Source organism: Pristiophorus japonicus, unplaced genomic scaffold, assembly GCF_044704955.1.
Source record: "Pristiophorus japonicus isolate sPriJap1 unplaced genomic scaffold, sPriJap1.hap1 HAP1_SCAFFOLD_409, whole genome shotgun sequence".
In the NCBI taxonomy this organism is placed as follows: Eukaryota; Metazoa; Chordata; class Chondrichthyes; family Pristiophoridae; genus Pristiophorus; species Pristiophorus japonicus.
In genome coordinates, this window is record NW_027253970.1 from 127,828 (window position 1) to 155,424 (window position 27,597).

At 46.3% G+C, this 27,597-nt stretch overlaps 2 protein-coding genes across 4 annotated transcripts in view; one reads left to right on the forward strand and one right to left on the reverse strand.

Moving 5' to 3' along the window:
- mitd1 (MIT, microtubule interacting and transport, domain containing 1) overlaps positions 1 to 15,498 on the reverse strand; it is a 50,050-nt gene extending 34,552 nt beyond the window's left edge. For both annotated transcript variants that reach the window (XM_070873048.1, XM_070873049.1), the window contains exons 1-2: positions 15,241 to 15,498; positions 5,034 to 5,189 (exon numbers count right to left, since the gene is read on the reverse strand). In XM_070873048.1, the coding sequence (XP_070729149.1) occupies positions 5,034 to 5,178 (145 nt within the window). In that variant the 5' untranslated portion in view covers positions 5,179 to 5,189; positions 15,241 to 15,498. The remainder of the gene's footprint in view (positions 1 to 5,033; positions 5,190 to 15,240) is intronic.
- An 88-nt stretch (positions 15,499 to 15,586) lies between these two features.
- mrpl30 (mitochondrial ribosomal protein L30) overlaps positions 15,587 to 27,597 on the forward strand; it is a 29,949-nt gene continuing 17,938 nt past the window's right edge. The window contains exons 1-2 of one of the 2 annotated variants that reach the window (XM_070873056.1): positions 15,587 to 15,781; positions 22,929 to 23,012. In XM_070873056.1, coding sequence (XP_070729157.1) covers positions 15,746 to 15,781; positions 22,929 to 23,012 — 120 coding nt within the window. In that variant the 5' untranslated portion in view covers positions 15,587 to 15,745. The remainder of the gene's footprint in view (positions 15,782 to 22,928; positions 23,013 to 27,597) is intronic. The other variant, XM_070873057.1, reaches the window with a different exon arrangement.

Genomic DNA, 27,597 nt, shown 5'->3' on the forward strand with positions numbered 1-27,597 from the left:
CAGCTAGGAGGCAAGTCCTGTTGAGACAAGTACGCCCCCCCATGGTGCGGTCCTATTGTCTATACAGACACCAGTTCCACGCCACCCACCCTTTTCGAAGTACCCAAACCACTAGCCATTATCTCTTGTAGAGACCTCATCCATTTGATGCAAAAAGATAACTGACTTAGAAACTGGACAATCCTGACACAATGCAAGGCAGGTAATAGCTCATTACCACACTCTCATCGAGTGATGGCCGGCTGGCCAACTAATAAGCCTGACAAAAGGAAATATCTGGAAACCACGTCAGGACAAGGATGTAGTAATTAACTCTTTATCTGTGTTCACTGACTGCGAGACAGAGCCAATACACAGGGAGAGGCCATAACTTGGGTTTTACTGTATAAATATCTCGTGAAACTGTACCATTTCGGAGGTGTTCACTTAGCCATTGACTGAGTGTGACCTTTCCCTTGCTCGCAAGTAAATTAGAGAAACTTCTGCCGGAGCTGAAGGTGTCAGTCATTTATTGGAGGTCGAGATTTCGACAGGAGTGGGGAGAGAGCGCGAGCGAGCTGGGGGGGTCGAAAGAGAGTGCGACCGAGCGAGCTGGGGAGAGAGGGGGATGGGGGGAGCAAGAGGGGGATGGGGGAGAGCAAGAGGGGGATGGGGGGAGCGAGAGGGCAGATGGGGGGAGCGAGGGGGGGGAGCGAGCAAGGGGCGAGAGGGGTGGAGCGAGAGGGCGGGGGGCGAGAGGGGAGAGGAAGCGAGAGTGGGGAAGGGCGGAGCGAGAGAGAGTGGGGAGGGAAGAGGGGAGAGAGTGGGAGGGAAGAGGGGAGCGAGAGGAGAGTGGGGAGGGAAGAGGGGAGCGAGAGGAGAGTGGGGAGGAAGAGGGGAGCGAGAGGAGAGTGGGGGGGGAGCGAGAGGGAGAGTGGGGGGGGAGCGAGAGGAGAGTGGGGGGGAGCGAGAGGAGAGTGGGGGGAGCGAGAGGAGAGTGGGGGGGGAGCGAGAGGAGAGTGGGGGGGGAGCGAGAGGAGAGTGGGGGGGGAGCGAGAGGAGAGTGGGGGGGGAGCGAGAGGAGAGTGGGGGGGAGCGAGAGGAGAGTGGGGGAGCGAGAGGAGAGTGGGGGGGGAAGGGGGAGCGAGAGGAGAGTGGGGGGGGAAGGGGGAGCGGAGAGGAGAGTGGGGGGGGAAGGGGGAGCGAGAGGAGAGTGGGGGGGGAAGGGGGAGCGAGAGGAGAGTGGGGGGGAAGGGGGAGCGAGAGGAGAGTGGGGGGGGGAAGGGGGAGCGAGAGGAGAGTGGGGGGGGGAAGGGGGGAGCGAGAGGAGAGTGGGGGGGGAAGGGGGGAGCGAGAGAGAGTGTGGGGGGGAAGGGGGGAGCGAGAGGAGAGTGGGGGGGGGGAAGGGGGGAGCGAGAGGAGAGTGGGGGGGGGAAGGGGGGAGCGAGAGGAGAGTGGGGGGGGAAGGGGGGAGCGAGAGGAGAGTGGGGGGGAAGGGGGAGGGGGGGAGCTAGAGGGGGAGGGGGGAGTAAGAAGAGAATGGGGGAGGGGGAGGGGTGAAAGAATGGCCGAGGGGGAGGGGGGGTGAGAGAGAACGGCCGTGGGGGGTGGGGGGGGAGGAGGAGAGCGGGGAGAAACCAAGTTGGGGGAGAGAGAGAGCTTGGAGGGCTGAGAGAGAGAGCTGGGGGTGGCGGGGTGGGGAGGGAAGAGAGAGAGAGAGAGACACGGCGGGTGAGGGAGGGGCTGGGGCGGGGGGTGTGTGATCTGAGGGTAGAGTGTTTCTTCCACTCCATAGCTCTCGACACTGTCACCATTCACCATAGCAATCCGCACACAATGCCCCATCTATTGCGGGGCGGCGGAGTAAGGTCATGCAATTGCACTGGTGTAAGGGACTTCAGCTGGGAGAGGCAGCACTTGCGCTGGGGTAAGGGTCTTCGGCTGGCTTTTGGGGAGACCTATCCTCTATGGCTTCTGGTCAAAATGGATCGAGTTACAATTTGCAAAGTCAGTCAGAACTTAGGCTGGGCGGTTCTAATTGCACACCACAGAAAATTCAGGGTGTGGCTTATCCTCCAAAGGGGACCAATCAGCAATTGGTGCAGTGAAATTGGAGAGACAGAGACAAGATGGCCATTTTGGCAGAACAAATAGTTGTGTCCTTTAACAATCACATTGCACATTACCAGTTCATCCACCAGGCTCACAACCACCTGCCTCATCGGGCATCCCCTGAACCCAACTAGCTGGGGTTTTATTGAGTTTTGTGAACATAAGAACATAAGAAATAGGAACAGGATTAGGCCATATGATCCCTTGAACCTGCTCCGCCATTCAATAAGATCATGGCTGATCTGATCATGGACTCAGCTCCACTTCCCCGCCTGCTCCCCATAACCTTATCGTTTAAGAAACTGTCTATTTCTGACAAATTTATTCAATGTCCCAGCTTCCACAGCTCTCTGAAGCAGCGAATTCCACAGATTAACAACCCTCAGAGAAGAGATTTCTCCTCATCTCAGTGTTAAATGGGCGGCCCGTTATTCTAAGATCATGCCCTCTAGTTCTAGTCTCCCCCATCAGTGGAAACATCCTCTCTGCATCCACCTTGTCAAGCCCCCCCATAATCTTATATGTTTCGATAAGATCCCCCCTCATTCTTCTGAATTCCAATGAATAGAGGCCCAACCTACTCAACCTTTCCTCATAAGTTAACCCCCTCATCCCTGGAATCAACCTAGTGAACCTTCTCTGAACTGCCTCCAAAGCAAGTATATCCTTTCGTAAATATGGAAACTAAAACTGCACGCAGTATTCCAGGTGCGGCTGCACCAATACCTTATATAGCCCTGCAAGACTTCCCTGCTTTTATACTCCATCCCCTTTGCAATAAAGGCCAAGATACCAATGGTCTTCACGATCACTTGCTGTACCTGCATACTATCCTTTTGTGTTTCATGCACAAGTATGCCCAGGTCCCGCTGTACTGCGGCACTTTGCAATCTTTCTCCATTTAAATAATAACCACATCATGTGACTGGCTCAGCCACTCCCAACTCAACAGCGCTACAACTATTTTTGTAAAATAATAAATCAAGTGCCCCCCTACTAGAGTGGCACAAGAACCGCCAAATTAACAAATTAAACTTTGGAATAAAAACCAATTAAATTAAAATTTGGTTGTCAGGGGTGATGATGCACTCCAGTCCCTCCAGTGCCCACCTCTCGCGGAAGGCCGTGTGCTCCATCTCCAGGGACACACTGGTGCGAACGTAACCATGGAAGAGAGGCAGGCAGTCGGGCTGAACGACCCCCTGCTTAATGGCCAGTTAATGGCCACGTTGGCCAGGCCCAAGAGCAGTCCTACGAGGAGGCCCTCCGATCTGCCCGGTCCCCTCCGCACAGGATGCCCAAAGATCAGGAGCGTGGGACTAAAGTGCAGCAAAAACTTGAGGAGCAGCCCCTTCAAATGATGGAATAGGGGCTGCAACGTCACACATTCAACATAAACATGGAACACGGACTCTTCCAGACCCCAGAAATTACAGGCGGCCTGGGAGCCAGTGAACAGACTTAAAAACCTATTGCACGGGACTGCCCCGTGCAAGACCCTCGATATCAAGTCCCCAATAAATGAAGGGAGTACTCCTGCGTAGAGAGCACTCCATTAGGGACCCCACTTCCTCTTACCAGAAAGGTGGTGCGCCATGGCGTGTCTGGACAGCAGACGAGGATGGTAAAGTTGAGAGTGTGCAAGAGCAGCCCGTACAGTAATCCCCTCCACGCATCAGCAGCTCTACAACTCTTTTGGTAGGACAAAATTAAACATTTAAGTCAAGTGCCCCACGATCTGGGGGACACTCTAAACACTTTTCACATGCCCTTTGTTTTTGTTTTTTGTTGTTGTTTTTTTCCCGTGATTTTTGTGGGTTTTTTTGGGCAGTAAAACCAGAGATATATATACACACAAGTGCCCCCTATAAAAGGGGAGGGGGACACTAAAAACCCGGCAATTAAAACTAATTAAACCGTAAAACATATAAGGTCAAAGTAAAATTTGGTTGCCGGGGGTGACAATGCACTCCAGTCCCTCCGGCGCCCACCGCTCGCAGAAGGCCGCAAGCGTACCGGTGGACACCGCGTGCTCCATCTCTAAGGACACCCTGGCCCGGACGTAGGTGCGGAAGAAAGGCAGGCAGTCAGGCTGAACGACCCCCTCGACCGCCCGCTGCCTGAACCGGCTGATGGAACCCTTGTCCGTGCCCAGAAGCAGTCCAACGAGGAGGCCCTCGGACCTACCCGCTCCCCTCCGCACAGGGTGCCCAAAGATCAGGAGCGTGGGACTAAAGTGCAGCAAAAACTTGAGGAGCAGCTCCTTCAAATGATGGAATAGGGGCTGCAACGTCACACATTCAACATAAACATGGAACACTGACTCTTACAGACCGCAGAAATTACAGGCGGCCTGGGAGCCAGTGAACCGACTTAAAAATTTATTGCACGGGACTGCTCCATGCACCACCCTCCAGGCCAAGTCCCCGATGAATAGTGGGAGGACTCCCGTATAGAGTGCCCTCCATCGGGGACCCTCGCCTCCTCCGGACGGCAAGATGTTGCGCCATGGCGTGTCCGAACGGCCGGCGAGGATGGCAAAGTTGAGAGTGCGCAGGAGCAGCCCGTACAGTAATCCCCTCCACGCATCAGCAGCTCTACAACTCTTTTGGTTTCAACAGCTCTACAAACCTGTCAGCATGCTCACAGGTGCATAAATTACATCTTCCCTAGTCCAGGGAAGATGGGACAACTGCAGTACTCATTCTTTATATATTAGTTTTATTTTTAATTTGTTATCCCTGATGAATCATGAATCACCTAATTCAGCATAGACCGGGAATTGAATTTGGCATCTTCCATTCTGTATGACTCAAACATGTTATTTGTTAAAGGTATGAGGTTGATTTTTGAATGTTCCAGAGATCCTGATAGTTCAAAATGTGATTAATGGATCTACTTCCTAAAATAAATCACTGAGGGAATGTTAGAGGCTTTGTTACCTTTTAATACTTCCAAAAGAAGGTGGATTCCTTCCTGATAACAAACCAATGAATCCTGGAAACGGGAGTCGTTGTCTAACTCAATAGCTCTCTTCAGCACAGTCACAGCCGAGTTCTCCATTCCTGTCAGCACACTCTGAGACATTGCAGCAGAATCTATAAATAATAGTTAACAGAACCTTATATAGCATCTTTAATGTAGAAAAGTGTCCCAATGCACTTTAGGAGGTGAAAAATTAAAACAAACAGACACCAAACTGGACAGTTGGAATAAAAGACCAAATGCTTGATGACAAAGATAAGTCTAAAAACAGAAAACCTATCATTGTGAAGGTTTTTGAAGCTGGAAACAAAAGAAGAGATGTGAAGATGTTTAGGGAGGAGTTCCAAAAATCATAGCTGAGGCAGCTGAAGGCTCTGCCACTAACTGCACAAAAGGCAAACGTCAGTTGCCAATATGGCAGAAGGTTGCTGAGGCAGGGTGGAAGAATTTGATGCTTAGAATAAGGATTTTAAATTCAGTACACTGTGGAGAGGGAGGCAGCATAGGTCTGCGAGAATGAGGTTAGTGGGCAGATGGGACTTAGTGCAGGACAGGACACAAACACTTGAGTTTTGGATATGTTGGAGTTTGTAGAGGGTGGAAGGTGGAAAGCCCTGCAACAAAGACATTGTAGAAATCCAGTTGAGAGAGAACAAAAAAGTGTTGTGGGATTGAGATAGGGGTGGAGGTGGGAATAAGAAATCTTGGTTATGGATAGGATTTGGATTTTGAAGCTCCTGTTCAAAAAGGATGTGGTTTTGCAAGACTTGATTCAACCTGACCTCACAGCCGGGGAGAGGGATAGAGCCAGTGGCAAAGAAGCAGAGTTTATGGCTTTGTTCTTCTTGATGTTCAGTTGAGAATCTAACAGCACAGAAGTGACTGGGGGGTCGAGTGAAATGGGGGGCAAGTAGAACTGGATGTTAGCATTCATATGGAAGCTGAACCCATGCCTGTGGATGATGTCACTGAGGGGCAGAATGTTAATGAGGAAGAGGAGAGGACCAAGGATACATCCTTGGGGAACTCCAGAGGGCATACAAGGGCAGGAAGAGAAGCCATTACTAGAGATGTGTAGACTGTGTTAGAACAGCTAGGTGTGGAACCACTGAGAAGAAGTTGAGAATTAGCAATAAAGGAAAGTGGCATGGTCCATCATATTAAACGTTGTGGAGAAATCAAGGATAATGGGAGAGTTAATGCCTCATGGTCACAGTCATAGGATGTCTATTGTAACTTTGACCATGCTGGTGCAATGAAGGCGGCAGAATCAAGATTGAAAACATCAAACCAAGAGTATACATTTTGTAAGACATGACAGCTGGGAGATGTCAAGGATATGTTCAAGGACCTGAGAAAAGAAAGGACAATTAAAGATGGGGTGATAGTTGGTGGGATCAGGTCAAGGGTGGGCATTCTTGAGGAGCTTGGCCACCAATTGTAGGTGAAAGGAGAAGGGAACGCACAAGATGCCAGAGTTAAAAGGAACAGGGAGTTCAAGGGGGTATTGCCGGGCTGTAGGAGATTATAGATATAGGGAGATGCGAGACCATGAAATGGATTTAAACACAAATATGAGAACTTAAAATTAGATGTGTTGAGGGACTGGGAGGCAATGTAGGTCAACAACGCTGGGATGAACAGGACTTGGTGCAAGATAGGATATGGGTAGCAGAGGTGTGCATGATCTGAAATTTATTAAGGATGGAGGATGGGAGGCTGGCCAGGAGAACAATAGAATAGTTGATTCTGGAGGCGACAACGACATGCAGGAAGGTTTCAGCAGCAGAGACAGGTGATGTTATAGTAGCATGGAAGTAGGGCAATATATGGAAATGGAATATTTGTGATAGAGAGTATATGGGGTTGGAACCTTATCTCAGGGCCAGGGATGAATAGGACACGGAGATTGTGAACAGTCTGGTTCAGCTTGAGCGGGGAGGGGAATGCAATTGGTAACAAGAGTATGTTGTTTGTGGTGGAGGATAAAAACGATTGCTTCGGTCTTTCAATTCTCAACTGGAAGACACAGTCTGACAGTACAGAAGCAATAGATAGGTGGGTACAGGTCATGGAGGGAATACAAGTGGGTGTCGTCAGCATACATATGGAAGCTGACCCCATGTCTTTGGATGGTGTTGCCAAGGGGCAGCATGTAGATGAGGAATTGGAATGAACCAAAGATGAATCCTTGGGGTCTTCAATGGCAATAGTGTGAAAATAGGAAGAAAAGCCATTGCTGGACATTTGCTGGCTATGATCGGATAGGTAAAGGTGGAACCAAGCGAGGGTAGTCCCATTGAACTGGACAAAGGAGGAGAATGGTATGGTTGACCATGTCAAAGTTTGCAGAGAGGTTGAGAAGGACAAGGAGGGATAATGCACCATGGTCCCAATCAAAGGATATTGTTTGTGACTTTGATTCGAGTATTTTGGTGCTGTGGTAGGGGTGAAAATCTGATTGGAGGGATTTAAACAGGAGATTCATAGAATCATAGAAATTTACGGCACAGAAAGAGGCCCTTCAGCCCATTGTGTCCGTGCTGGCCGAAAAAGAGCTATCCAGCCAGTCCCACTTTTTTGCTCTTGGTCCATAGTCCTTTGTATGTTGTGCCACCTCAAGTCCATACCAAAGTACTTTTTAAATGCGATGAAGGTTTCTGCCTCTATCACGTTGCTGATTGTGGGAGTTGCTTGGGTGCAAATTGGTTGTCGCGTTTCCCACATTACAACAGTGGCTACATTGTACATTCATTGGCTGTAAAGCACTTTAAGATGTCTGGTGGTAGTGAAAGGCGCTATATAAATGCAAGTCTTTCTTCTTTCTATCACGCTTTCAGGCACTGAGTTCCAGACCCCCACCACTCTCTGGGTGAAAAAAGTTCTCCAACTCCCCTCTAATCCTTCTACCAATGACTTTAAATCTGTGCCCTCTGGTTATTGACCTCTCTGCTAAGGAAAATGTCCTTCCTATCTACTCTATCGAGGTCCCTCATAAGTTTACACACCTCAATTAAATCACCCCTCACCTTCCTCTATTCCAAAGAAAACAAACCCAGTGTATCCAAGCTTTCCTCATAGCCAATATTCTGCTGTCCTGGCAACATCCTCATACATCTCCTCTGTACCCTCTCGAGTGCAATCACATCTTTCCTGTAGTGTGGTTACCAGAACTGTACGCAGTACTCTAGCTGTGGTTTAACTAGTGGTTTATACAGTTCAAGCATAACCTCCCTGCCCTAATATTCTATGCCTCGGCTAATAAAGGACAGTATCCTGTATGCCTTCTTACCCACCTGTCCTGCTAACTTCAGGGGTCTGTGGACATGCACTCCAAGGTCCCTCTATTCCTCCACACTACTCAGTATCCTACCACTTATTGTATATTCCCTTGCCTTGTTAGCCCTCCCCAAATGCATTACCTCATACTACTCCAGATTGAATTCCAATCTTTGGATTGAATTCCATCAATTCCAGGTTTCGGGAAAGATGGGCACAGTTTTGGGAGGTGATAACACGTTAAAGGACTTTGGAAAGGAAAGGAAGATTAGAGATGGGACAGTAGTTTGCAAGGACAAAGAGATTTTGTCTTTTTTTTGTTGTCGGTAGTTTTGAAAGGGAGGGCGGCAGTATGTGAGGAGAGGGAATCATTTATAATGTCAGATAACATGGGGGCCTGGAGAGAAGGGTTTGGTGGTCAGCAGCAACGTTGCCTCTAATTTGTGCTGCCGCACAGTTGACTGCTGGTCCCGCGCAGCATGGTGGGTCTCATGATGAGATGACCTCAGAGACGACAGGATTGTATTTGTGTCACTGTTCAAAAGACTCCGAGAAGTAATGTCATAGTATTATTAAAGATTTATGAGCAAATTTAAACTAACTTTTGTGGTTTTTATGTCTCAGTACAAACAGCTCTAACCTTTATCAATAGTTATTCTGTCTCTCCAATCTTTGTAATCTCTCTTAAAACTTTTTATTTTCTGACTTGCTGTCTCTCTTCAGTTATTCGGTCTGTAACCTCTCTCACAAAATCAAATAGGGAATTCAGAAGGAGTCTTTATCCAGAGCAGTGAGAATGTGGAACTCGCCATGACAACAGCAACAACTTGTATTTATATTGCGCCTTTAACGTAGCGAAACATCCAAAGGCGCTTCTCATAAGAATTATGAGATAAATTTGACGCAGAGCCGCACAAGTAGAAATTAGCGCAGGTGACCAAAAGCTTGGTCAAAGAGGTAGGTTTTAACGAGCGTCTTGAAGGAGGAGAGAGGTAGAGAGACGGAGAGGTTTAGGCAGTGAGTTCCAGAGCTTGGGGCTGAGGCAACAGAATGGTTGAGCGATCATAGCCAGGGATGCTCAAGAGGGCAGAACTAGAAGAGCGCAGACATCTTGGAAGGTTGTGGGGATGGAGGAGATTACAGAGAAAGGGAGGGGCAAGGCCATGGAGGGATTTGAAAATAAGGATGAGAATTTTGAAATTGAGGCATTTCTTAACCAGAAGCCAATGTAGGTCAGCAAGCACAGGGGTGATGATGATATGATGGGTGAGCGGGACTTGGTGCGAGTTAGGACACGGGCAGCCAAGTTTTGGATCATCTCTAGTTTACGTAGGGTAGCATGTAGAAGGCCAGCCAGGAGTGCGTTGGAATAATCAAGCCTAGACGTAACAAAGGCATGGATGAGGGTTTAAGCAGCAGATGAGCTGAGGCAAAGACGAAGATGGGCGATGGGAGTGATTGAATCGAATAGTATAGATGTATATCATCATCAATGCCAGTCCCTCACATCGAGGATGACCTGCTTCCACGCCAAAAAGTTCACGGGTGTTTCAATGAAGGACCTAATATTCCAGGTCCAGAACTAAATCTTGATGGGTGGAAGATACCTGTACGTGGATTTTTTTTAACATGTGGTGGCCATTAGCATGTGAGCACCATCGGAGCAGGCCGGGGAGTGGAAGGAGCAGCGTGGCAGCCTGACTCAGCAGTCGGCGTGGCTCCCGGCCCCCGAGCACCATCAGAGCAAGCCGGGAAGCGGAAGGAGCAGCATGCCACTCCAAAGAGCAGCACGTGCTGGAGCAGGATAGGGACGGCAGCAAAGAGGTCGACTGGAGTGAACGTCACCAAGGTAGATGTATTTAAGGGGTGGCTAGATAAGCATATGAGGGAGAAGGGAATAGAGCGTTATGCTGATAGTTAGATGAGGAAAGACGGGAGGAGGCTCGAGTGGAGCATAAACACCGGCTTGGACTGGTTGGGTCGAATGGCCTGTTTCTGTGCTGTATATCCTATGAAGTTATTCTCTAGTGTGCCTGTCCCAGATATTCTCTAGCTATTATGTATATCTGTATCTATCCCTTTTAGTTATTCTGTTTCTCTCCTAAGTTCCTCTCTCTCCAATCTCTTTAAAGAAATATAAATGCTAGTTTTTCTAACACCTTTCACAAACACAGGACACCCCAAAGTATTTCACTGCCAATGAATTATATTTGAATTGTAGGCAAACACACCAGCCAATTTGGACACCGCCAGATTCCTAAAACAGCAAAAGGATAAATGATGGGATGGAGCCTGAGGGATAAATGTTAGCCAGGACACTAGAGCACCCCTGTTCTTTGAATATTGCCATGGGATCTTTCACGTCAACCTGCACATATAGATATGGCCTTGGTTTCGTGTCTTAGCCAAAAGCCAGCACATCCAATAATGCACCACTGCCTAAGAATTGCACTGAAGTGTTAGGCTAGTGCTCAACATCCAGAGTTGAACTTGAATCCAAAATCTATGAGTCGATGCAACAGTGTGACCACTGAACAATGTTGTCGCTCTAACGTCTTCTGATAGAGATTTGATGTTTTTTTCAGTTATTGCGACTGCAACTTCTCTCTTCAGTTATTCAGTCTGCAGTTGCACGCTCTTCTGTTATTTGTTTTTTAGTGCTCTCTCCAATAATCTGTAACCTCTCTGACCGATTATTCGGTCTATAATCTCATTTTGTCTCTCCTGCTATTTGCCATATAGGCTCTCTCTCCAGTTGTTTGGTCTGTAACCTCTCCCTTCAGTTACTCTGTCTCGTCTTCTCTCCAGTTATTCTCACGCACTCTCTCTTCACACTTATTCTAATTATTGTCTACAACCTCTCTAATTATTGTGTCGGCAATCTACCTCTCTCCAGTTATTCTACCTGTAATCACTCTGTTCACATATTTTATACAGAATCAATTTCTCCAGTATTTTTTCTGTAATAGCTCTCTCCAGTTATTCTGCCTGTAAATTTTATACCTCTCTCTCCAATTATTCTGCCTGTAATTTTTATATCTCTCTTTCCAGTTACTGTCTGTAATTTTTATATGTCTCCAGTTATTTTGCCTGTAATGTTTATATATCTCTTTTCCCAGTTATTCTGTCATAGAATTATAGAAATTTACAGCACAGGAGGCCGCCATTCGGCCCAATGTGTCTGTGTCGGCCGACAAAGAGCTATCCCGCCTAATCCCACTTTCCAATTTTTGGTCCATAGCCCTGTAGGTTACGGCACTTCAAGTGCACATCCAAGTACTTTTTAAATGTGGTGAGCGTTTCTGCCTCTAACCACCCTTTCAGACAGTGAGGTCCAGACCCCCACCTCCCTCTGGGTGAAAAAAATTCTCCTTCAGTCCCCTCTAAACCTCCTACCAATTACTTTAAATCTATACCCCATAGTTATTGTCTCCTCTGCGAAGGGGAAAAGGTCCTTCCTATCCACTCAATCTAGGCCCCTCATAATTTTAGACCCTTCAATAAGATCTCCCCTCAGCCTCCTCTATTCCAAAGAAAACAACAGCAGCCTATCCAATCTTTCCTCATAGCTAAAATTCTCCAGTCCAGGTAACATCCTCGTAAATCTCCTCTGTACCCTCTCTAGTGCAATCACATCTTTCCTGTAATGTGGTGACCAGAACTGCATGCAGTACTCCAGCTGTGGCCTGACTAGTGTTTTATGCAGTTCAAGCATAACCTCCCTGCTCTTATATTCCATGCCTCGGCTAATAAAGGCAGGTAACCCCCTATGCCTTCTTAACCACCTTATGTACCTGTCCTGCTACCTTAATTGATCTGTGGACATGCACTCCAAGGTCCCTCTGTTCATCTACATTTCTCAGTGTCTTACCATTTATTGTGTATTCCTTAGCCTTGTTAACCCTCCCCAAATGCATTACCACACACTTCCATTTGCCAGGGTGGATAAAGAGGAACCAGTGGATGTGGTGTATTTGGACTTCCAGAAGGCATTTGACAAGGTGCCACATAAAAGGTTACTGCACAAGATAAAAGTTCACGGGGTTGGGAGTAATATATTAGCATGGATAGAGGATTGGCTAACAAACATAAATCGGAGAGTCGGGATAAATGATTCATTCTCAGGCTGACAATCAGTAACTAGTGGGGTGCCGCAGGGATCAGTCCTGGGACCCCAACTATATACAATCTATATTAACGACTTGAATGATGGGACCGAGTGTAACGTAGCCCAGTTTGCTGATGATACAAAGATGGGAGGAAAAGCAATGTAGGAAGGCACAAAAAACCTACAAAAGGCAAACAGGCTAAGTGAGTGGCAAACATTTGGCAGATGGAGTATAATGTTGGAAAGTGTGAGGTCATGCACTTTGGCAGAAAAAAAATCGAAGAGCAAGTTATTATTTAAATGGAGAAAGATTGCAAAGTGCCGCAGTACAGCGGGACCTGGGGGTACTTGTGCATGAAACACAAAAGGATAGTATGCAGGTACAGTAAGTGATCAGGAAGGCCAATGGTATCTTGGTCTTTATTGCAATGGGGATGGAATATAAAAGCAGGGAAGTTTTGTTACAGTTATACAGGATACTGGTGAGGCCTCACCTGGAATACTGCGTGCAGTTTTGGTTTCCATATTTAAGAAAAGATATACTTGCTTTGGAAGCAGTTCAGAGAAGGTTCACTAAGTTGATTCCGGAGATGAGGGGGTTGACTTATGAGGAAAGGTTGAGTAGGTTGGACCTCTACTCATTGGAATTCAGAAGAATGAGAGGTGATCTTATCGAAACGTATAAGATTATGAGGGAGCTTGACAAGGTGGATGCAGAGGGTGTTTCCACTGATCGGGGGGACTACAACTAAGGGGCGTAATCTTAGAATAAGGGGCCGCCCATTTAAAACTGAGATGAGGAGGAATTTCTTCTCTCAGCGGGTGGTAAATCTGTGGAATTTGCTGCCTTAGGGAGCTGTGGAAGCTGAGTCATTGAATAAATTTAAGACAGAGATAGACAGTTTCTTAACCGATAAGGGGTTATGGGGAGCGGCAGGGAAGTGGACCCGACTCCACGATCGGATCAGTCATGATCGTATTGAATGGCGGAGCAGGCTCGAGGGGCCGTACGGCCTACGCCTGCTCGTATTTCTTATGTTCTAATGTTCTCAGGATTGAATTCCATTTGCCACTGTTCTGCCCACCTGACCAGTGCATTGATATCTTCCTGCAGTCTACAGCTTTCTTCTTTATTATCAATCACACAGCCAATGTTTGTTTCATCTGCAAATATCTTAATCATACCCTGCAATATCTACATTGTGGGCCGCCCCGACCTTTGTGAGAACACCATCACAGGTCGGGACTATAAATAGAGCTGGAGCGCGGACCCAGGAACGTCGTGGTGGAGGTGCGGTGAATGAGGGTACGGGGCCCAGAAGAGCCGAGGCCCAGGAGCAGCACGGACCTGCCCACATTGCGATGTGTGTGCACTAGGTCCGTGCAGCAGAGCAGGTCTCCAGTCGTCCTGGTTAATCCTTGCCAATGGATAAAGGCCTAGCTCTGTCAAGCCCGTGTGGTGGCTGATGTGCAACGGTCACATGTTAAAAAGAAAATCCACACACAGGCATCTTCCACCCCCTCAACTGGAGTTCAGGACTGGAACATCTGGTTCTTCATTGAAATATCTGTGAACTCGCGTGGAAGCAAGTCATCCTCGTTCAAGGGACCACCTATGACGATGATGACCCCCTAATGAAGTCTAAATCATTAATATATGGATAAATGTGAGATTATCCACTTTGGTGGCAAAAACAGAGAGACAGACTATTATCTGAATGGTGACAGATTAGGAAAAGGGGCAGTGCAACGAGACCTGGGTGTCATGGTACATCAGTCATTGAAGGTTGGCATGCAGGTACAGCAGGCGGTTAAGAAAGAAAATGGCATGTTGGCCTTCATAGCGAGGGGATTTGAGTACAGGGGCAGGGAGGTGTTACTACAGTTGTACAGGGCCTTGGTGAGGCCACACCTGGAGTATTGTGTACAATTTTGGTCTCCTAACCTGAGGAAGGACATTCTTGCTATTGAGGGAGTGCAGCGAAGGTTCACCAGACTGATTCCCGGGATGGCGAGGACTGACATATCAAGAAAGACTGGATCAACTGGGCTTGTATTCACTGGAGTTCAGAAGAATGAGAGGGGATATCATAGAAACATTTCAAATTCTGACGGGTTTAGACAGATTAGATGCAGGAAGAATGTTCCCAATGTTGGGGAAGTCCAGAACCAGGGGTCACAGTCTAAGATTAAGGGGTAAGCCATTTAGGACCGAGATGAGGAGAAACTTCTTCACCCAGAGAGTGGTGAACCTGTGGAATTCTCTACCACAGGAAGTTGTTGAGGCCAATTCACTAAATATATTCAAAAAGGAGTTTGATGTAGTCCTTACTACTAGGGGGATCAAGGGGTATGGCGAGAAAGCAGGAATGGGGTACTGAAGTTGCATGTTCAGCCATGAACTAATTGAATGGTGGTGCAGGCTCGAAGGGCCGAATGGCCTACTCCTGCACCTATTTTCTATGTTTCTATACCACAAAAAGCAAGGGACCCAGCACTAAGCCCTGCGGAACCCCACTGGAAACATCCTTCCGGTCATAAAAACACGCATCGACCCTTTGCTTCCTGCCTCTGAGCCAATTTTAAATCCAACTTGTCACTTTGCCTTGGATCGCATGGGCTTTTACGTTTGTAACCGTACTGTCTGTAATTTTTAGATCTCTTTCCAGTTATCCTGCCTGTAATTTTTGCATCTGTCGCCCCAGTTATTCTCTTGTGCCTTTGGTCGATCCCCTTTCATTGTTTTGAGCTGTTTGTTTCTCTGTCTCAGTACTCACTGCAGACCCGGAATCCAGCAGATCTTCTATTTCCTGGTGCCACCCCTGGAAGCGGTGTTCTTCTTGCTGCTGTGCGCTTGAACCAGCACCATCGACATCTCGGTCCAGCGCCACAGGCCGCTCCTCGTCATTGCGCCCTTAAACGATCTGTGCTCGAGGGTGGGGTCTGCCCGGGAGACCGAGCCTGGGGGCGGGGTCTGTGCTCGCGGGTGGGATCTGGACTGGAGACCGAGCCTGGGGTCGGGGTCTGTGCTCGGGGGCGGGGTCTGCACGGGAGACCGAGGCTGGAGGCGGGGTCTGTGCTCGGGGGCGGGGTCTGCACGGGAGACCGAGGCTGGAGGCGGGGCGGACGGGGATTCTGCGCTCGAGGGCGGGGCCGTCTGTTTAGGGATGTACGTGGAGCGGTGATCGCCTGCCATTCAGTGACTTTGGGCCCAGTATCTGCTGAGAGTGGATTGTTTATGCGTTTTACACCAAACTTGCCTTTACTCCCGGCCTTCAGGCGATGGCCGTCCTGTGTAGAAACGTTAATCGTCTGACGGTAGGTTCGCCCGGTGGACGATGTAACTAAGATCGCTGTCCATCCTCCGACTCGAGGCCTCCTCCCTGCAGCGCGGACGTGTAATGGAGCCACTCAATTGGCTCTGGGCAGTGTGCTCCTGGTGCAGTTGTAGCTTTTAATGTTTTTTTTTCGTGGAGGCGGCGGCGTAACCAGTTCTTATTGCTTTTTTAGGAAATAAATGAAAGTCTCCTCCCGCATAGGTCCAGTGGCTAAATGCGGTATAGTTACTAAGGGAAACAGACTGGAGGGCCCCTTGTTCCACCTGTTTGTGCTGCATCAGCTGATAGTTTAAATACAAAAGCAAAATGCTGCGGATGCTGGAAATCACAAATAAAAACAGAAAATGCTGGAAATACTCAACAAGTCAGGCAACATCTGTGGAGAGAGTGTGTCAGTAATAGTTTTAGTACTTCTGGGTCAGAGATGGGGAAACGTCAGAGGTGCTGCTGTTGACTCCGGTTGGAAAGGGGATCATGAGAATGTGATACTGTAAATACAAGTTGTTACTTTCAAGGCTGATTAGCCTACGAGAGTCATTCTCTAGGCTCACACTTGGATGAGATATTGGAGGACCAGAAGTGCAGGCAGCTCAATTAGAATTATATATACACCTTCCAAATGCTGAACTGCAACTGGTGGTGAGTGGGATGTCCTTCCCTAGAAAATGTTAAACTTTTACATCAACCAGATTTGACTATTTTTAAAACTAACAATTTGGTTTATTATTATTCAATAATCACATCCCAAAAACCTACAATGAGTTATTTTATCTTGCCTTTGTCTCTACCAACCCCATTACAGGTCTATCTCTCGTTCCTCACTCTAGTTATTAGGGGCACCCTTCCCCTCAGATCATCCCAAGTTCACAGTGGCACTCTCTCACACAAGGGGTAGAATTTCTGAGGGGGGAGGGGTGTGTATGTTATCTTCCGATCTCCGAATGTAACTTTGACGTAATTCCCGGACAAATAGCTGTTTGCCAGGGTTTCGCCCTAATCGTCTGCCAAAGGCATTGCGGAAGAACCTCTGCAGAAATTTCAGGCATAAGTGTCCATTTGCATTGACAACCCCATTCGAATACAGTGAGGGTGTGCGATCATGAGTTTCCAGCACGGAGGTGGCTGAATGTCATATCTTTTCATCAATATTAAAGAAATCAGTTTACATCTAGATCTAGAATAACATTGTTGCTGATTTTATTACAGCTGCTTTTTATGATTCTGTTGTGTTGGAGGAAAATTGCTACATCCCCAGTATGTCGCCCTCTGAAGTTGCTTGGGGCAGTGTGTTCAGCCCATCTGCAGCTGCTTCATCAACTATTTTTCCTGTCATATAGTATGTTGTGGGGCTGTTGCCTGATGATTCCAGCGATCAGCTCCATTCACAATTCCTCTGATAATGATGTACCCTGTGCAAGCTTACAGCAGGACCTGGGCAACACCCATTAAGAGTATCTGTAAAGGTACACTCTGGGTTGTAGGGGGTGAAGGCTCATTATGAGAGTGATCTTTGGGGATAAATAAGCTGGTAACATTCATAAGAACATAAGAAATAGGAACAGGAGTAGGACATAGGGCCCCTTGAGCCTGCTCCACCATTCAATAAGATCATGACTGATCTGATCATGGACTCAGCTCCACTTCCCTGCCCACTCCCCATAACTCCTTATCGCTCAAGAGACTGTATATTTCTGTCTTAAATTTATTCAATGTCCCAGCTTCCACAACTCTCCGAGGCAGCAAATTCCACAGATTTGCAACCCTCGGAGAAGAGATTTCTCCTCATCTCTGTTTTAAATGGGCGGCCCCTTATTCTAAGATCATGCCCTCTAGTTCCAGTCTCCCCCATCAGTGGAAACATCCTCTCTTGTCAAGCCCCCTCATAATCTTATACGTTTCAATAAGATCACCTCTCATTCTTCTGAATTCCAATGAGTAGAGGCCCAACCTACTCAACCTTTCCTCATAAGTCAACCCCTTCATCCCCGGAATCAACCTAGTGAACCTTCTCTGAACTGCCTCCAAAGCAAGTATATCCTTTTGTAAATATGGAAACCAAAACTGCATGCAGTATTCCAGGTGTGGCCTCACCAATACCCTGTATAGCTGTAGCAAGACTTCCCTGCTTTTATACTCCATCCCCTTTGCAATAAAGGCCAAGATACCATTGGCCTTCCTGATCACTTGCTGTACCTGCATACTATCCTTTTGTGTTTCATGCACAAGTACCCCCAGGTCCCACTGTACTGCAGTAGTTTGCATTCTTTCTCGATTTAAATAATAACTTGCTCCTTGATTTTTTTTTACTACCTTACAGTTTCCAATATTATACTCCCATCTGCCAAATTTTTGCCCACTCATTTAGCCTGTCTATATCCTTTTTCAGATTTTTTGTGTCCTCCTCACACATTGCTTTTCCTCCCACCTTTGTATCATCAGCAAACTTGGCTATGTTACACTCAGTCCCTTTTTCCAAGTCGTTAATATAGTTGGGGTCCCAGCACTGATCCCTGCGGCACCCCACTAGTTACTGGTTGCCAACCAGAGAATGAACCATTTATCACGACTCCGTTTTCTGTTAGTTAGTTAGCCAATCCTCTATCCATGCTAATATATTACCCCCAACCCCGTGAACTTTTATCTTGTGCAGTAACCTTTTATGTGCCACATAAGTGCCAGCCAAGGACCATCTCTAACAAGTAAAAACCTGTCCATCTGCTCCATTGCTAAGTCTCCCAAAATCAATATCTTTGGGGTCACTCTCACCACTGACGATGAGCTTAACTTGACTAACTATGTCAACATCATGGCTATAAGAGCAGGGAGAAGGCTGGATACTCTTGAGTGGCTTACCTACTGACTCCTCAAAGCCTCTCCATCTAAAAGGCACAAGTCAGGAGTGTGATGGAATTGTCACCACTCGCCTGGATGGGTACAGCTGCAACACCACTACTCAATCTCAATACCATCTAGGACCGAGAAGTCTGCTTGATTAGTGTCCCTTCTACTGGAATAATTACCCACTCCCTCCACCATTAGCACACTGGCTGCCATATGCATTTCAGAAACTTACCACGCTTACTTCAACAGCACCTCCCAGCCCCAGGACCTCTACCACTGAGAAAGACAGCAGAAATGTCATGGGGAAACAATCACCTGCAAGTCGCACACCATGTGGACATAGACATAAGTTGTACTTTTATTGTTGTTAGGTCAAAGTCTGGAATTTCCTACCTAGCACCGTCACCGCCATCTCGGGGCAATAGGGCTCAGGACCTCAAAAGTAGTAATCTCGGGATTGCTACCAGTGCCACGTGCTAGTCAGAGTAGGAATCGCAGGATAGCGCAGATGAATACGTGGCTTGAGCAGTGTTGCGGCAGGGAGGGATTCAAATTCCTGGGGCATTGGAACCGGTTCTGGGGGAGGTGGGACCAGTACAAACCGGACGGTCTGCACCTGGGCAGGACCGGAACCAATGTCCTAGAGGGAGTGTTTGCTAGTGCTGTTGGGGAGGAGGTAAACTAATATGGCAGGGGGATGGGAACCAATGCAGGGAGACAGAGGGAAACAAAAAGGAGACAAAAGCAAAAGACAGAAAGGAGATGAGGAAAAGTGGAGGGCAGAGAAACACAAGGCAAAGAACAAAAAGGGCCACTGTACAGCAAAATTCTAAAAGGACAAAGGGTGTTAAAAAAACAAGCCTGAAGGCTTTGTGTCTTAATGCAAGGAGTATCCGTAATAAGGTGGATGAATTAACTGTGCAAATAGATGTTAACAAATATGATGTGATTGGGATTACAGAGACGTGGCTCCAGGATGATCAGGGCTGGGAACTCAACATCCAGGGGTATTCAACATTCAGGAAGGATAGAATAAAAGGAAAAGGAGGTGGGGTAGCATTGCTGGTTAAAGAGGAGATTAATGCAATAGTTACGAAGGACATTAGCTTGGATGATGTGGAATCTATATGGGTAGAGCTGCAGAACACCAAAGGGCAAAAAACGTTAGTGGGAGTTGTGTACAGACCTCCAAACAGTAGTAGTGATGTTGGGGAGGGCATCAAACAGGAAATTAGGGGTGCATGCAATAAAGGTGCAGCAGTTATAATGGGTGACTTAAATATGCACATAGATTGGGCTAACCAAACTGGAAGCTATACGGTGGAGGAGGATTTCCTGGAGTGCATAAGGGATGGTTTTCTAGACCAATATGTCGAGGAACCAACTCGGGGGGGAGGCCATCTTAGACTGGGTGTTGTGTAATGAGAGAGGATTAATTACCAATCTCGTTGTGCGAGGCCCCTTGGGGAAGAGTGACCATAATATGGTGGAATTCTACATTAGAATGGAGAATGAATCAGTTAATTCAGAGACCATGGTCCAGAACTTAAAGAAGGGTAACTTTGAAGGTATGAGGCGTGAATTGGCTAGGATAGATTGGCGAATGATACTTAAGGGGTTGACTGTGGATGGGCAATGGCAGACATTTAGAGACCGCATGGATGAACTACAACAATTGTACATCCCTGTCTGGCGTAAAAATAAAAAAGGGAAGGTGGTTCAACCGTGGCTATCAAGGGAAATCAGGGATAGTATTAAAGCCAAGGAAGTGGCATACAAATTGGCCAGAAATAGCAGCGAACCTGGGGACTGGGAGAAATTTAGAACTCGGCAGAGGAGGACAAAGGGTTTGATTAGGGCAGGGAAAATGGAGTACGAGAAGAAGCTTGCAGGGAACATTAAGACGGATTGCTAAAGTTTCTATAGATATGTAAACAGAAAAAGGTTAGTAAGGACATACCTAGGTCCCCTGCAGTCAGAATCAGGGGAAGTCATAACAGGGAACAAAGAAATGGCAGACCAATTGAACAAGTACTTTGGTTCGGTATTCACTAAGGAGGACACAAACAACCTTCCGGATATAAAAGGGGTCAGAGGGTCTAGTAAGGAGGAGGAACTGAGGGAAATCCTTATTAGTCGGGAAATTGATGGGATTGAAGGCCGATAAATCCCCAGGGCCTGATGGACTACATCCCAGAGTACTTAAGGAGGTGGCCTTGGAAATAGCAGATGCATTGACAGTCATTTTCCAACATTCCATTGACTCTGGATCAGTTCCTATCGAGTGGAGGGTAGCCAATGTAACCCCACTTTTTAAAAAAGGAGGGAGAGAGAATACAGGGAATTATAGACCAGTCAGCCTGACCTCAGTAGTGGGTAAAATGATGGAATCGATTATTAAGGATGACATAGCAGTGCATTTGGAAAGAGGTGACATGATAGGTCCAAGTCAGCATGGATTTGTGAAAGAGAAATCATGCTTGACAAATCTTCTGGAATTTTTTGAGGATGTTTCCAGTAAAGTGGACAAGGGAGAACCAGTTGATGTGGTATATTTGGACTTTCAGAAGGCTTTCAACAAGGTCCCACACAAGAGATTAATGTGCAAAGTTAAAGCACATGGGATTGGGGGTAGTGTGCTGACATGGATTGAGAACTGGTTGTCAGACAGGAAGCAAAGAGTAGGAGTAAATGGGTACTTTTCAGAATGGCAGGCAGTGACTAGTGGGGTACCGCAAGGTTCTGTGCTGGGGCCCCAGCTGTTTACACTGTACATTAATGATTTAGACGAGGGGATTAAATGTAGTATCTCCAAATTTGCGGATGATACTAAGTTGGGTGGCAGTGTGAGCTGCTAGGAGGATGCTATTAGGCTGCAGAGTGACTTGGATCGGTTGGGAGTGGGCAAATGCATGGCAGATGAAGTATAATGTGGATAAATGTGAGGTTATCCACTTTGGTGGTAAAAACAGAGACAGACTATTATCTGAATGGTGACAGATTAGGAAAAGGGGAGGTGCAAAGAGACCTGGGTGTCATGGTACATCAGTCATTGAAGGTTGGCATGCAGGTACAGCAGGCGGTTAAGAAAGCAAATGGCATGTTGGCCTTCATAGCGAGGGGATTTGAGTACAGAGGCAGGGAGGTGTTGCTACAGTTGTACAGGGCCTTGTTGAGGCCACACCTGGAGTATTGTGTACAGTTTTGGTCTTCTAACTTGAGGAAGGACATTCTCGCTATGAGGGAGTGCAGCGAAGGTTCACCAGACTGATTCCCGGGATGGCGGGACTGACCTATCAAGAAAGACTGGATCAACTCGGCCTGTATTCACTGGAGTTCAGAAGAATGAGAGGGGACCTCATAGAAACGTTTAAAATTCTGATGGGTTCAGACAGGTTAGATGCAGGAAGAATGTTCCCATTGTTGGGGAAGTCCAGAACCAGGGGTCACAGTCTAAGGATAAGGGGTAAGCCATTTAGGACCGAGATGAGGAGAAACTTCTTCACCCAGAGAGTGGTGAACCTGTGGAATTGTCTACCACAGAAAGTTGTTGAGGCCAATTCACTAAATATAGTCAAAAATGAGTTAGATGAAGTCCTTACTATAGGGGGATCAAGGGGTATGGCGAGAAAGCAGGAATGGGGTACTGAAGTTGCATGTTCAGCCATGAACTCATTGAATGGCGGTGCAGGCTAGAAGGGCCGAATGGCCTACTCCTGCACCTATTTTCTATGTTTCTATATAAATGTGGCCTTGCCAGCATCACCCATGTCCCAAGACCAAATTAATAAAAATATCCTAAACCAATAGCTGCTATACACAATTGGTGTACACTTCAATTATTTGTGTTAAATATCATTGTTACTAAACCATGGCCAAACAACAGTATATACAGACATCCTGGCTGCCGTATTGGGTGTACAGTCATGGTTTGGTAATGTAAATGCCACAACACAAATGTAAAAGTTAGAAGTGAAACCACTGGGTACAGTCGATACTAGGCAGAACTAATATTTTAAACATTTAAATTCAAAAAATATTTACAATACTGTATTTGTCATCATTACTCATCATGCTTCTGCTATGAAAGTATTTTGTTAGTATTTGTCAACTTGAAAAGTAGCTGCTTTTGTGATTTCTTCCAGCACTATGACCAATAATCACTACTTCATTTTTCTTTCTGTGGAATGTTCCATTGATGGAAGCTGATGTTGAATTAATTTTTTTGCATCATTTAATGTAAATGAATTACTTTAAGGACTTGCATTTTAATCTATTTTTTACAGAACTTAATGGAACAGTTTTTGATTCCATTATCATGGCCTGGATTCATACGATTGAAATTTACGAAGGCTCGTATTCCAGAAAAGGTGAAGTCATGGATTTCTGCTTTATTTCCAGTCTAGTCAGATTTATTCATAGATAACCCGTTAAAGCTGCAGTCTTGCTTAGCTTAATAATAAAACCATCATTACACCAATAGCTACATGAATGCTTGAGTAGTCTTCTGATGTTTCCTGTACATCAAACGGTCTTGTTTTGTATTCTAGTCTTTTCTGTTTTTATTTTCTTTTACCTGTACAAGTCAACTGTCTACATCACCCGGTGTCATCAGCAAATTTTATAGAGGTACCTGTGCGGCGAAGAGGAGGAATGGAATAGAAGGCTACATTACAACCGTGCCTACACTTCAAAAGCACTTTGGGACCTCCTGAAGTTATGAAAGGCACTATATAAATGCAAGTCTTTCTTTAAGGCTGAAGGGAGAAAAGGAGATATGGGGAAGGAGGGGTGGTTGTGGTAGGAGGGACAGAGTGAGAAGGGTTGGTGGAGAGTGTGGTTTTTGTGGAGGGGAAAGGTGTTGGGGTCAGAGAGGAAACTAGTGGGGAGAAGAAATGTATGGCGGGGGGGTGGTGGTCGGAGAAGACAGACAGACGGCGTGGGGAGGAGGAGGAGGACAGATTCCCCCAGTAAACCTGTAAATACCATAAATCCTCCAGTACTCTACCCCTAATCACCCATGGATAAAAACTGCTGGAGCCCACAATTGGTTTCTCCCCTCCACCCACCTGTCTTATCAAACTTACACATATCTATCTCCTATCTACTATATGTTACCTACCATCTTCCTGTGTATCCTGGGCTCTTAACTAAAGCAACATATAATAATCATAAAGATTACTCATTTAGCTTTTACAAAAAATGGGCAGTCATACAATTTGATCCCCAAGACATTGGTTAAAAATCCCACAAATATATGCAGTAAAACAGAATTTGGCTTGGTTACTAAAGCCCTCATAAATTGTGTATTATATGGTTTAACATCCCTATTATTGAGAGAGACTATTCTGCAACTTGCCTTGAGCAACACCATGGATGCATCTGCGGTGTATGTGCACACAAATATCAAAGTATATTTGCTTTGCATAGAGCACAATATGGACAGAAAACAATTTTAACAGAGTAAGAAGCTCAGTCATTTTTTGTCTTTCTGTTCTTTCTCCATTCATCTGTGAATGGTATTTGGGAAAAGTAGGATCAAATAAATGAAAGTCAGTATGGATTTGTTAAAGGCAAATCATGTTTGACTAACTTGATCTTTGATGAAATAATAGAGGGTTTATGATTGCAGTGCGGTTGATGTGTACATAGACTTTCAAAAGGCATTTGACAAAGTACCACATAATAGACTTGTTAGAAAAATTAAAGTCCATGGGATTAAAGTGGCAGTGTGGATATGAAATTGAGAGAGAAAGCCCTCCTTTATGGCTCAGAGACATGGACTATGTATAGCAGGCACCTCAAAACACTGGAGAAGTACCACCAATGTTGCCTCCACAAAATCCTGCAAATCCACTGGCAGGATAGGCACACCAACGTCAGTGTTCTCGCTCAGACCAACATCCTCAGCATTGAAGCATTGACTACGCTTGATCAGCTCCGCTGGACGGGCCACATCGTCCACATGCCTGACACAAGGCTCCCATATGGGATTACAGAGACGTGGCTCCAGGATGATCAGGGCTGGGAACTCAACATCCAAGGGTATTCAACATTCAGGAAGGATAGAATAAAAGGAAAAGGAGGTGGGGTAGCATTGCTGGTTAAAGATGAGATTAGTGCAATAGCTAGGAAGGACATTAGCTTGGATGATGTGGAATCTATATGGGTAGAGCTGCAGAACACCAAAGGGCAAAAAACGTTAGTGGGAGTTATGTACAGACCTCCAAACAGTAGTAGTGATATTGGGGAGGGCATCAAACAGGAAATTAGGGGTGCATGCAATAAAGGTGCAGCAGTTATCATGCGTGACTTTAATATGCATATAGATTGGGCTAACCAAACTGGAAGCAATACGGTGGAGGAGGATTTCCTGGAGTGCATAAGGGATGGTTTTCTAGACCAATTGTCGAGGAACCAACTAGGGGGAGGCCATCTTAGATTGGGTGTTGTGTAATGAGAGAGGATTAATTAGCAATCTCGTTGTGCGAGGCCCCTTGGGGAAGAGTGACCATAATATAGTGGAATTCTACATTAGAACGGAGAATGAAATAGTTAATTCAGAGACCATGGTCCAGAACTTAAAGAAGGGTAACCTTGAAGATATGAGGCGTGAATTGGCTAGGATAGATTGGCGACTGATACTTAAGGGGTTGACAGTGGATGGGCAATGGCAGACATTTAGAGACCGCATGGATGAACTACAACAATTGTACATCCCTGTCTGGCGTAAAAATAAAAAAGGGAAGGTGGTTCAACCGTGGCTGTCAAGGGAAATCGGGGATAGTATTAAAGCCAAGGAAGTGGTATACAAATTGGCCAGAAATAGCAGCGAACCCGGGAACTGGGAGAAATTTAGAACTCAGCAAAGGAGGACAAAGGGTTTGATTAGGGCAGGGAAAATAGAGTACGAGAGGAAGCTTGCAGGGAACATTAAGATGGACTGCAAAAGCTTCTATAGATATGTAAAGAGAAAAAAGTTAGTAAAGACAAACCTAGGTCCCCTGCAGTCAGAATCAGGGGAAGTCATAATGGGGAACAAAGAAATGGCAGACCAATTGAACAAGTACTTTGGTTCGGTATTCACTAAGGAGGACACAAACAACCTTCCAGATATAAAAGGAGTCAGAGGGAGGAACTGAGGGAAATCCTTATTAGTCGGGAAATTGTGTTGGGGAAATTGATGGGATTGAAGGCCGATAAATCCTCAGGGCCTGATGGTCTGCATCCCAGAGTACTTAAGGAGGTGGCCATGGAAATAGCGGATACATTGGCAGTCATTTTCCAACATTCCATAGGCTCTGGATCAGTTCCTATGGAGTGGAGGGTAGCCAATGTAACCCCACTTTTTAAAAAAGGAGGGAGAGAGAAAACAGGGAATTATAGACCGGTCAGCCTGACATCGGTAGTGGGTAAAATGATGGAATCAATTATTAAGGATGTCATAGCAGCGCATTTGGAAAGAGGTGACATGATAGGTCCAAGTCAGCATAGATTTGTGAAAGGGAAATCATGCTTGACAAATCTTCTGTAATTTTTTGAGGATGTTTCCAGTAGAGTGGACAAGGGAGAACCAGTTGATGTGGTGTATTTGGACTTTCAGAAGGCTTTCAACAAGGTCCCACACAAGAGATTAATGTGCAAAGTTAAAGCACATGGGATAGGGGTAGTGTGCTGATGTGGATTGAGAACTGGTTGTCAGACAGGAAGCAAAGAGTAGGAGTAAATGGGTACTTTTCAGAATGGCAGGCAGTGACTAGTGGGGGTACTGCAAGGTTCTGTGCTGGGGCCCCAGCTATTTACATTGTACATTAATGATTTAGACAAGGGGATTAAATGTATCTCCAAATTTGCGGATGACACAAGTTGGGTGGCAGTGTGAGCTGCGAGGAGGATGCTATGAGGCTGCAGAGTGACTTGCATCGGTTAGGTGAGTGGGCAAATGCATGGTAGATGAAGTATAATGTGGATAAATGTGAGGTTATCCACTTTGGTGGTAAAAACAGAGAGACAGACTATTATCTGAATGGTGACAGATTAGGAAAAGGGAAGATGCAACGAGACCTGGGTGTCATGGTACATCAGTCATTAAAGGTTGGCATGCAGGTACAGCAGGCGGTTAAGAAAGCAAATGGCATGTTGGCCTTCATAGCGAGGGGATTTGAGTACAGGGGCAGGGAGGTGTTACTACAGTTGTACAGGGCCTTGGTGAGGCCACACCTGGAGTATTGTGTACAGTTTTGGTCTCCTAACTTGAGGAAGGGCATTCTTGCTATTGAGGGAGTGCAGCGAAGGTTCACCAGACTGATTCCCGGGATGGCGGGAATGACATATCAAGAAAGACTGGATCAACTGGGCTTGTATTCATTGGAGTTCAGAAGACTGAGAGGGGATCTCATAGAAACGTTCAAAATTCTGACGGGTTTAGACAGGTTAGATGCAGGAAGAACGTTCCCAATGTTGGGGATGTCCAGAACCAGGGGTCACAGTCGAAGGATAAGGGGTAAGCCATTTAGGACCGAGATGAGGAGAAACTTCTTCACCCAGAGAGTGGTGAACCTGTGGAATTCTCTACCACAGAAAGTTGTTGAGGCCAATTCACTAAATATATTCAAAAAGGAGTTAGATGTAGTACTTACTACTAGGGGGATCAAGGGATATGGCGAGAAAGCAGGAATGGGGTACTGAAGTTGCATGTTCAGCCATGAACTCATTGAATGAAGTTGCAGGCTAGAAGGGCCGAATGGCCTACTCCTGCACCTATTTTCTATATTTATATATGGGAACCTATGCAGGGAGACAGAGGGAAGTAGAATGGGGTGGGGGAGAAGCAAAAGATAGAAAGAAGAAAAGTAAAAGTGGAGGGCAGAGAAACCCAAGGCAAAAATCAAAACAGCAAAGTGTGTTAAAAAGACAAGCTGAAGGCTCTGTGCCCCAATGTGAGGAGTATTCGTA